Raw genomic sequence first — 12,351 nt, 5'->3', positions numbered from 1 at the left:
CGCATTGTCCCCATGCCGGAAAGTCGCTCCATTGGGAACTAAAGCGGCTAAAAAAGAGCGAAGGGAAAAGATCTGAGCAGTGAAACCACCCGGTCCTTTCCTAGATAAGTAGAGCATCTCCAAGGGGGAGGTAAATGAAAAGGTAAACTAATATAACTACCATATTTACCTTTTCTTTATGAAAAATCATTCTCCAAGGGGAGAGGTATTTGAGAAGGTATTATACATTTTCCCATTTTGAAGAGGTATCTTTATCTCTCCACATATAACCACCATATTTACTTTCTTTTCATAAAAAATCATTCTCCATAGAGAAGGTATTTGAGAAGGTATTACACTTTATGTTTTTTTAATGCTTTTGTACTATTATTTTATTTTTTTAAATGTTATACCTTTCTATATACTTTTTATCCTTGGAGTTGATTGATTTTTAGAAAAGTATATTGCACTTTTTGATAAGATATAAACATGATATATCCTTTTCATTTACCTTCTCTCCTTGGAGTTGCTCTTATAGGCAATTGGGCAACCTCTATTGCAAACTATCGTGCTAAAGCTGCTAAGATTTGCATCAAGCTCTACTTGCTCATCTTAAGGAAGAAATATTGCCGAATCAAGGAGTAGAATTTTAATAATGTTTTTTCTTGTTTTGGAATTTTAATTTCTAATATTTGCTTTGTAGTGTTATCTATTTAAATTTATAAATTGGATGATGGTTAAATAATAAAAATATAATTAAAGTTATAATGTGAGTAGAGATATATACAAAGCTATAAGATTGTTGTTCTGGGCCTGTGCATAAATTGTAGAAAATAATAATGTAATAAATTTATTGTATAAGTTGAAGCATGAGAGATATGAGTTATAATAGATTACCTTATATCAACAAAGTAGCTAAAAAGTTGACGTTTAATTTATACTACTAATATATTTATATTTGAATATTTAGGGCATTAGCAATAAAGGCCCTTCTCCAAAGCCCATCTCAGAGTCTATCTTCATTTTTTCCTGCCACGTCAGTAGGCTCATCCCAGAGTCTATCTCAGAGCCTATCTCATTTTATTTCAAAAACTAAAAAAAGCATAATAAAATTACATAATAAATTCATTCTTCGATGTATTACAATATTGGAAAACATAATACAACGGAAACGAATTTAAATAAAACATCAGCCCCTCAGTGACCAAAGTTCTTCAACCATATCAAGTTGGAGTGCATGATGGGCTTCAGCTTGACGCATGTCAACGTATGTGGGTGTGTGAAATGAAGAGGATTGAGGTATTTATATAGGAGAAGAAAATTAAAAAATTAATTTAAAAAAATAATAAAATCGGCTCTACCGTCGGCCCGAGCCTCCGCAATATAGGCCTATCACGTGCCGATGCAGAGCCAATAGAGGCATCGGCTTGGCCGATTTATCGGCGGAAGGGTGGAGGCGAAGAGGAAGAGAGATGGGCTCCCTCCCCACAATGGTGACCCATGGAGCGATCTATCGGCTCTGGGGATCGGCCCCCAATTGCTAGTGCCGTTATGGATCCAAATATGAGTATAGGATCCACTGGACATCGATGAAGATTTTTCTATCGAGTACTCTCATTAAATTATTCCATTCTACTATTTTTTATGGAAAAATATAAAAACTTTGAAAAAATTAGTACAAAATGAATTTTATTTTTTTATAAAGGGAAATGCGAATGAAATGTAAGATTCAGTCAAAAAGAAATAAGACAATAATAAATGTTCTATATAAATAGTGAGACACGTAATAGTTGTAAGAGATAGAGTATGGAGTACGTTTTTATAATATCGTATTAAAGCATTTGAAATTCCAACTACCCTTATAAAGTCACATAGTGATTAAGGATTTGTGGGGACCAATTATGAGAAAGATTCATTCCCGAAAACGAAAATTTAGTGTATCAAATCATAACAAATATTGGGAAATACTAATAATTTGTAGGAGTACAATAATAGCAATAATAATAAGCATTAATAACAAATAGGATAGGAGTATGTATCAATAACAACGCGTTTGAATGAATATCACTTGCCAGCTGGTAGTCAGTCAAACGGCAGACGGGCCCACATGGCCATAAAGATGAAGTGGGCCCCAGCCCGCCATATGGATCCAATATGGGCTGGTCCATCCTAGAGTACATGAAATAATATCGTCGGTAAGATTAACGGCTCTGATTGTTACCACACTAAATTATTTCTCTTTCTTGTAAAAAACATTCGTCATAAATAGGGTTATCGAGAAAAATAGTACACCATCCATCTCATAGTATTTATCTCTCATATTTAGTGTTTGATACGAGATTTTAGGAGTTATTTTGTAGGCTAAGTGAAACGAGAAAATAATATATTTATATTGATGTGAGAGATTATTTTTTTCAAAAAATAGAAATATGACATATTTTATGGATTAAATTGGAAAAGAAAGTGTGACATCTATACTATGGGACGGAGGGAGTACTAAACATCGCAATAGATATCTCATATTTTATTGATGTGGATTTTAAAATTTTATTTTTAACTTATTAAATAAAAGTGATGGGAAACAAATAAATTTTTACAAAATTTCGTGATATTTAAACAAAAGAAATTGAGACCTTTATTATAAAAAAAAAGAAAATAGCAGCTTGGAACGAGCCACATAAGATTTTTTTTAAAATCAATGATACAAATAGAATGATACAGATCACAAACTGAGATTTCATTTAGTCTATACATTCCACGTCAGTTATTCTCACAATCGATCTGGAAATTGAGTTCGTAACATTCGACCTTCTTTTAAGGGCCAACGTCCTCGTTGGTCACAGCTGGTTTTTTGCTAGGCCACCACTCCGAGTTCTCGTTGGTCACGGCGGATTCTTTGTCCGGCCACCACTCAGTGGGTCATCACTCCGAGTCGGCTCCAAACGTACTCGTTGGTCACAGAGAGTTCGTTGCCCGACCACCACTCCGAGCCGTTTGAACTATCAATGAAAACACGCAATTGATACCAAACCAAATAGGAGAACTCAGCCCAAAAACAACCAATATTCTCACAGCAAGTGTGGAAATTGAGTCCCCAACATAGAAACAAAAAGATCTTTAGTGTTATTGATTTTTTTTACCACTTGTTATTTATTTATTAAATTGAACATATATTTATGTGGAGAATAAATATGGTCGACATGAGAATGTGGACTACTATGAGTATCGTCAGTATCGCACACTATTTTGCAGTGTAGGATAAAAAGTGGGGTATTATATTGTTTCATTTCATAACCAAAAGTTGATTTTAAAAATTGAACATATATTCATGAACACAAATAAACGAAAAATAAAATTAAAGATCTTAATTTATATCTCGCTATTGCTGCCTCGAATAAAAGAATATTCTCATTTTAATAGATACAAGATGAATATGTACATATGTTTATAAGGTGACAACAAAAGTTATGAATATAAACAAAAATATCGATAATCTCTATAGTGGAAAGGCCAACTATATATCAATCGATTTTACTTCTTGAATTTGTAGATTTTAAATGGTGTCCTAAAACCATCTCCAATGGTACTCAAAACCTAAAATAATTAAGAAAATACTAGTTTCAATGGTATCAAAACCCAAACCCACTCCCATTTTGGATTTTTGACAAATAAATTGGGTTTTACACTATAAGATATATTATGCTACACATCTAAAAGCTATTTAGCTAAATTAATTTAGTTTATTAATTATTAACACACTATTGGCCATTTAAGCACTATGTTTATTAGTAATTATCAACAAACTATTGGCCAAATATATTTAAGCACTGTGTCTATTAATTATATCGCCTCTTCTATCTATTTCATGATTTACAAGATATTATTGTGACACATCAATTATGGCCCAAATTTAGGGTACATGGACCAAAAAATCTATTATCCAAGAAAATAAATGTTATTATTACTAAATATTTATAGTTGTCTTAAATATTCCCACACAATAAATGAGTTGGTGGGAGGCAGCATTAGGGCCACTGCAATGATAAAAGTATCTATCATTTTTAATAACAAATGTATTTTACTGGGCCATGATGCTGAATGGGCTCGGCCCAATAATAAATAAGCATATTAATGTTATGATTTGTGATTTGTCACATGTGTTAGACCTATACCTCTCTACCTTAACCGTGAAATTCTACATTTCTTGTGAGTGATAATTTAAGGCACATATATTCATTTACTGACAATTTCAGGTATTTAGTGATTTATAAAGTCTAGTTGGCAGATAAATTTTACACGTGGCATTTCCACTTGTATATGATTCATGACATGGAAAATAGAGATGAAAAATGATTTGTTTATGACACTCAATAAGTTGCATTATCAATTATTTTTTTTTATATTATTACAAAAACAATTATGTAACAATGGTAGATTATACAATGATGAATAATCCAATTTGAATTTTACATGCTACAAAAGAAAAGATATATGTGTACCTGATCCTGCTCCCCTTTCTCTCTCTCTCTCTATATATATATGTACTACTCCATATACTAGTAATATTTTGGGGGAAAGAGTACTTATTATTATTGAAAACTAACACATATTTAGAGATCGCACGTTTGGTAAGCAAAAACCTAGGTTAAAAAAAATAAAAAATAAAAAATAAAAAATTATAGGTCAAAACAAGCGACAACAATGAGCTAGAAACGAGGATTAGGTTTGTGGAGTTGGGCATGGTTTCGCAAAGCCCGAGTTTATATGGCATTTGACTCAGTGAAAATCTAAGTCACCATTTAATTTGCATGCCGTCCACATTGAAGACATTGTACGATAAATCCAATTTATTAGTACATTTGCAATAAGGTTTTATGAGTGATTTAACTTGTAATTAAAGTTTATGAATGACTTTTCAAGAAGCAAGAAATTTGAGGAAATCCATGCCCTTGATTTCCATAATCCCCACAATATTCGAGATTATTGACTTCTGCTGCCCTCCATTTAGCTCAAAATCAACGCGTATATCATTTAATATTTCCACCATCATGTCAAGGCCAAATAAACGAAGGCCACAGATTTAGTCATTCACTAGTTGAATACATTTTAACACTACAGTAGTAATTATAATTGTTGATTGCGTTTGAAAATTTATATAGTCAAGTTTTTATGAAATTACTAAAGGAGGTTAATTCATGCACTAACCTTTTTTTTCCCAGCATATATTGGTGGAAGCTATATTTTAAAAAATAGTATCTTATCAAATAATTTAGATCATTGATATGGACTTTTGCATCAATTTACATTAAATTTGGATATATTTAAAGATTTTACAAAAGTATTTAAAAATAAATAAAGTTGATAGAGGGTTGGTTTGTGTCCACGGATGCCCATATCAACGTGTGCCACTATAGTAGTCTGTAATTATAGTAGTCTGTTATTACTTTGAATTTTTTTTATTATATCAATATTTATTACACATTATAACTAAAACTAAATAATGTATGACCGAGAAGAAAAAAAAGCCATGTTCGCTGATTACAAACAAGAGGTCAGTCACTAATTAAGATTGGATGCCATTCGTAAATTAAGTTTAATATAAAATTCTAAATTAAGACAGTATACTAATTATATTCATGTTTTATTAATCATTTATTGGGTCGATAGTTTTAAATTAAGACACACGCCTGATTTTATTGACGAATAATCTACTCGTGGGTAGAGTCGTAGACTATGCATCAGCATTAGTATATGTAAATGTCTCAAGTTTATTAATCTTTTAGAGTTTACAATAAATCCAAAGTAAAGATGCTTGGGAAGTAAGTATATGTGTCAAATTACCTTCTCAACTAGACTAAAAGCCACATAATTAATTAGTAAAATCAAGTCAGTTTAAGTAGGAGTCAACTTAATTTGTTTAACCAAACTAATTAGATGATATTTTTGAGATTCTATAATCTTTATCCATTAAGGATAAGTAAACCTACTTTAGATCAGCTACATATATCACACAAATTATTCAAATATCTCAAATCTGACAAGTCAGTGGAATAGAAACTGTGGGGAATGGAATTAGAAGTGTCAATTTAGGATCCTGAGACACTGACTCCAAATACAAATTTAAATTCAAAACAACAAATAAAAATTAAAAAATCTGACCAAGACTAATAGACTAAACTAAAAGACAGTATAATAATCTCATGGGAATTTGACAGCTGAATATAATTTTGAGTTTTCTGCATTGGTAGTTGTTTTCCTAATTTCTATGCAAAGATTTCAAACACAACCCCATATGGAAACCATGCACTCAGAAGCTTGCTTTGTCTTCACACGAAAGATACATACATACATCCATACATATATATCAATCAAACCTCAATATCCATCTAAAAACCTTAATATTTTACAGTCCTCAGATTCCTCAATTTGGACATAAACTACTCCAAACAAGGTTAAGTTCATGCGTCCTAATCAAGGAAATGGAAATTTAGTCAAAGCCTACACCACATATATATTTTTCTTCACTTAGGGTTTTCTTAGTAGCTCTCTTTCTTAATCTCTCTCATACCCTTCTCCATAGCCACCACGAAAGGCGGCTGATCCTCCTCCTCCTCCTCTGTGTTGTCTTCGCATCTAGGGTTTCGATTTTTTACCTAGCAAACTCAGAGAAACTTTAGGGTTTTCTTTTGCGCCCGATTTTTTAGAACAAGTAATCAATGGAGCAAGAGTGGAATATTGAAAATGATAGCAATGCAGAAGTGATGCTGCCTGGCTTCAGATTTCACCCCACCGATGAAGAATTAGTAGGGTTTTATCTAAGGAGAAAAGTTCAACACAAGCCACTCTCCATTGAACTCATCAAGCAGCTTGATATCTACAAATATGACCCATGGGATCTTCCAAGTAAGAAATCAACTTTTAATTTTATTTCAATTTTTGATTAAAAAATTTAGGTTATTTATTGATGTGTTGGTCAACGTTTGACCAGAGATGGCCACTACTGGGGAGAAGGAGTGGTACTTCTACTGCCCTAGGGACAGGAAGTACCGGAACAGCGCCCGGCCGAACCGCGTCACTGCGGCCGGGTTCTGGAAGGCCACCGGCACCGACCGGCCGATCTACTCATCGGACGGTGGCGCCAAGTGCATCGGCTTGAAAAAGTCGCTTGTTTTCTATAGAGGGAGAGCTGCGAGAGGAACGAAGACCGATTGGATGATGCATGAGTTCCGGCTGCCCTCGGCCGCGCCAAAGAAATATTTGGACAAAAATATCCCCACACATGTAAGTGCAGGAATATTAAGGTCTCAGGTTCAAATCTCAGCAACACTTATATCGAATTTTGACTTTATTGACTTTTTTTTAGGAAGCATGGGCAATATGTAGGATTTTCAAGAAAGCAAGCACGAGTGCACAAAGGGCTCTCACTCACTCTCACCAATCTTGGATTTCAACATATTCCGACAGCACTACGATGAATCCATCTTCTTCTTTGAGCATGAGCTTCTCCACCGATTTGCAGCCGTCGAGTTTCTCTCACCTGAATCATCAATGGCCGTCAAATGGGATCAATCCAAATGCGATCTTTGACGAAGCAAGTCATCAAGAACAAGCTCCAAAGATCTCCATCAATGACGCTTCCTCGTTGTTGCTTGACATGTCGAATTCCGTCCTTGGAGATGGGGCGGGGGCGGGGGCGGAGATGGTGCAAGAAAATGGTGGAAGTGTGAATGTGGGAGAGGGGGGTGAAGAGTGGGGGATGATGGTTAGGTATCCGAGTTATGGTTTTGCATTGAGCTCGAATTTGGTGTGGGATTCATCTCCTTGTCCAAGTGAATTGTCCACGGCTTATTCTACTAACAATTGCTACACTTGATTATTAGATTTTCATATAGCTCTAATTCCAAAGTTGTATCTCTTCTCTTCTATTTATTTCTTTGATTTTGGTGAGAAAAGTGACTAAATACTAAATTTGAAGATGGTTTGTTTTTCCCCTTTACGATAATTGAAATATTTATTGGGTTTTTTAGAAAAATCTAACCATGCATTCACAATCTCAAAGAGAGGAAGATGCAATGCATCTAGGGAAGAAGCATCTCCCGTCGCCTAAGAACAATTATGCATAGAGAGAGAATTGTTATGTTATCTATATTACCAATAGTACTTGTATTGGCAATCTTTTTATCTAGTTGATTCAGTTCTGATATTTTTAAATTGAATGTATAGAGAAAATTGACAAATAGGACTTTAATTTTTATGAATTTATTAAATTAATGACATCAATAATAATTTTTAAAAAATATTAAATGGATAAAACAATATAAAAAATTAATGTCAGCGTGACTAAACAAGAATGGTGCTCGCAAAAAAAAAAACTAAATTTTTACCTTTTGTACCAAGAAGAGGTAAAGATACATTTTCAAAATAAGATATAATACCTCGTCAAATACCTTTTTTATTGGAGCATGAAATTTTATGAAGATATGATGGTTATTTTTCTTTTACCTCTCCATTTACTATTTCCCTTGAGATGCTCTTAAAGCATCGACAACTCAAGGCATGGTGCATGTCCCTTCATGCATGCACAAAGGGACTGCAATGGTGGACCCTAGCTCCTAGTGCGTTGCATTTTAAGGTGTGCGACGACTCACCATGCATGCGGGCATCGCACGTAAGCGTTGTCTTGGCCAATAGACATGCCTATTGTGGTATTATGGAGGTTTCTTATTCTGACAATCGGTGAAAGGAGTGTGTGTATTTTGTCATTGATTCCGTATGTGTAGAGATTTATTCATTCCCATAACAAATACTTGGCGGCTTGTGATAAATTTTTCAAGCCGTGGTGTGGTTGGTTGGGATACGACAACAAGGACTTTCGACTTTACAAAAATGTACATTAGCAATATGACATCTCACAATTGGAAATACCAATGAATTCGACTAGTACTTACATGCCGATTAATAGACGGAAAGAAAATGCTTTAGAGGATTCTATTGCATCATTCGATACTCGTAGATTATTTGAAAGGGTCGACAGACCAAGATTTCCTACATTCAGCGTGTACTAGGTATGGAAAAAATTGTTTTAACAAAATGGATAATAGATAACAGGGAATCGAGTAATTTATTTAAGAGTTAATCCTAAATCGTATTTTCTGACTCTCGTCTTTCTTTCCAAAAAAAAATGTCCCCAACTTAGACATGTAACTGGTGTGATTCAAACATCCTACTATGATACTTAAATCTCCTCAATAGATGAATTACGTAATAAGTTTTGACAAATAAAACTCCACGGAAACGTGAGAAAATTATAGTATCAAAAACAGCCATGAATCGCGGATTAACTAGACACTTTGAAATGACAAAAGGAAATCAAAATGAGTTGGTAGAAGTGATATTCAAAATACAGATCAAGCTTAAAACTCCCAGTATATTTTCATGATTCCTCTAGGCTACTCATGTCCAAAACTAAGTCAGCACATGACTCAAACTTAACTCTTGCCAGCAGCCTTTTCCTTTGTCTTCTGTATCTTCAATACCTTTTTAACGATCTTTTGTTCTTCCACCAAGAAAGCTCTAATGATCCTACAAGATCAAAGGAGAGACAAATGAGCCTAAACGAATGGCAGAAGCACACAGAGCTGAATGGTTGTAATCAAATGCAGGAACTAAAATATTGAACTTGTGAACAAGACAGTTAATGCACACCTTTCTCTCACAGCACCACCAGACAACACTCCACCATAAGCACGGTTCACAGTCCTCCTGTTTCTGGATAGTCTAGACCTCTTGTACTCAGCAGGTCTCAAGTGAGGAATCTGGTGAATAAACGGCAAATAGTGGGGTAAATTAATCAGAATGCCAACCAAAATCACAAAATGAATGTTTCCCAACATGATCTGCTCAATGACTTAATTCTGGTGTATTGTATGTAAACAGCGCTTTAACTAAACATAACCTTATTTTGTTAGAAGCACAACCAATTGTAAGTGACATCCACTATTTTGTGGGAAATAAGCTTTCAACTTTAATCTTCTTAGTTAAAAGAGCATACAACTCAGTTTACATTTCCTTTTTTTCAAGCAATGAAGAACAACAAATGGGAGATGTAATATACAGCCACAGCCTCTCACTTGGATTTTATATATGATACCTCAAAATGACTATTTTTCAATTTAACCGAACCCTATGTGCTTCAAACTTATCAATTTAACAAGATATGAGAAAATATATCCATCAATCATAAGCTGTGGTTGCAAAATCGGAGCAAATCTAAGAGTAGATAGCATAATCCAGAAACAAAAATCATGGCATTTCACATACCCCTTGGATTCTCTTTCCCGTGACAGGGCACTTAGGGCCGCTTGCCCTCTTCTTCGTGGTTTGATACACTAGCTTCCCCCCTAAAATTCACACACAACACACTCTATCAATGATAAAACAAAACGAATCGAAAAAAAAACACAAGCGATGAATCAATTAACGCAATCATTGAATCAAGCCGAAGTTAGAGCGCACCGGGAGTCTTGACGACGCGATGCTGGTTGGATTTAGTGGCATAGCTATGACGCTTCCTGTAGGTTAGTCTTTGCACCATTTTTGGCGTGAATTAGTATTCGTAGCTGCTGGGGAAAGAGAAAATGTAGAGAGAGGAATATATGATGTTGATCTTCAAACCCTAGATTGAATATCTGATTGCTGCTTCGCTTTTTACATGTGAGCCCAAATTCTTCTGGCCCACTACTTACTCTTCAAAAACACAAAGATTAACTTAATATGATTAATTAGGTATATACTACTTCGTCCCAAGAAAAATGATCAATTTCTTGGGTGACACAAAATTTTATACAATTTTATTTTTTGTGTTAAATGGAAAAAATAAAATAAGTAAGAGATAAGGCATGAAGTAGATATAAAGGAGTTTCTGTATTTGGTAATGGATCATCTTGAATGGATCGAACTAAAAAAGAAATCTTCAATGAGACGGATGGAATATTTAAATTAGCCCCTAAATTCGAACACAAACTAAACTTGAGAAAACTTAATTTTGCGGGTGACCAATGCTCAGGTCTGCAACCTCTCTCCCATTCTCCTACTAGACATTTTCTCGTACATGACTGGTTAGACCCAATAAATTGCAACATTATAAGTGCTTTTATATTTTGTTTAATAGTAGTATGCCCATTATTATACTTAGATCTAGTTATATAGCCTAGTTAACCTCAAGAGTCAAGGCACATAAATGTATTTAGTGACAAATTCAGGTTGGAGGAATGATATGCTACATATCTTATATGAGCATCTCTCTCGTTTCATGAACGTTTAATGTTTTTCATTTCGATTTATACAGACACTTGTGGTTCTAATACATTAGAAAATGTTATTGAAATTTTTAATATCACAAAATTCATAAAAATCAAAGTTCGATTTACTCGTTTACTCAAATATCAAATGTTATTCAAGACATTTGTTGGAAATCTTGGCATGTTGGTTCATTCGATATTCGTTTTAAGAATATTTGAATGTATATACATGCCAAGATTTCCAACAACAACTTGCGCATCCCACATAGTATTTGATAACATTGATTGCATATACTATGTATGAAAAAAATTGTCCAACGAAATGAGTAATTTTACTATGGTATATGGAAAAATATCGTCCCACGTATTTCTGACTCATCTATTTCAAAAAAAAAAAAATGTCCCCAACTTGTGTCTTTTAGTTAAAATCCATAATTTTCCGAAAATTCACACTTAATATATCTAACGATGGAATCATGGAACGATGAGTCAATTTTACCAAATTATTATGCGCCTATATAGAGTATGTTGATGTGGTGTAAAGCATAATATTAATCGAACTTTTCACAAAGTTTAGGCCTTCAAAATAGAGACCGTAAATTGGGACATAAAACAAGATAACCGTTTATTAATGCGAAAGAGAGGGATGAAAAGCCCATGCTCACTAGCTCAAATGATATTTTCTACCGTTATTTTTTTTCATGATTTAGTTTTATTATTGAACCATTTATTTTTATATGAACATTGTTACTACAGTATTATTCATTAAGTTCTATTTATTTTACTATTATTTGAACAATATATTCATGTTACAAGCAATGCTCTTGATTATACAGGTACTAATACTAGCTTGGGCCTTGGGACTAGTTGCATTTTACAAACAATGCTTAGTACTAGTATATTTTATCTTCATCTACTTCTACTTTTATATGCTCAGTGATGCTATGAATAGCAAATAACAGAGAAACAATCAATAATGATTTATATGCTCAGTGATGCTATGAATAGCAAATAACAGAGAAACAATCAATAATGAAAACAAGGTTAGGCTTCACTATCACATATTCATATC

At 33.8% G+C, this 12,351-nt stretch overlaps 2 protein-coding genes across 2 annotated transcripts; one reads left to right on the top strand and one right to left on the bottom strand.

The window, feature by feature from the left end:
- The first annotated feature begins 6,569 nt into the window (after positions 1–6,569).
- On the top strand, positions 6,570–7,905 carry LOC125208604 (protein FEZ-like). Its single transcript, XM_048108256.2, has 3 exons — positions 6,570–6,882; positions 6,968–7,260; positions 7,343–7,905. Exons 1-3 carry the CDS (start codon positions 6,696–6,698, stop codon positions 7,850–7,852), a joined length of 990 nt encoding a protein of 329 aa, XP_047964213.1. The 5' UTR covers positions 6,570–6,695; the 3' UTR covers positions 7,853–7,905.
- A 1,430-nt stretch (positions 7,906–9,335) lies between these two features.
- On the bottom strand, positions 9,336–10,665 carry LOC125207153 (large ribosomal subunit protein eL34). The gene is made up of 4 exons (XM_048106374.2): positions 10,495–10,665; positions 10,300–10,379; positions 9,685–9,794; positions 9,336–9,561 (listed from the first exon to the last, which is right to left on the bottom strand). Exons 1-4 carry the CDS (start codon positions 10,571–10,573, stop codon positions 9,468–9,470), a joined length of 363 nt encoding a protein of 120 aa, XP_047962331.1. The 5' UTR covers positions 10,574–10,665; the 3' UTR covers positions 9,336–9,467.
- Positions 10,666–12,351: the final 1,686 nt, after the last annotated feature.

The sequence above is a fragment of the Salvia hispanica genome, chromosome 6 (assembly GCF_029641045.1).
Source record: "Salvia hispanica isolate PSC_SH4W2 chromosome 6, Shi_PSC_v1, whole genome shotgun sequence".
In the NCBI taxonomy this organism is placed as follows: Eukaryota; Viridiplantae; Streptophyta; class Magnoliopsida; order Lamiales; family Lamiaceae; genus Salvia; species Salvia hispanica.
The sequence above is the reverse complement of the archived record's forward strand: the minus strand, read 5'-3'. Positions and strand labels throughout refer to the sequence as shown.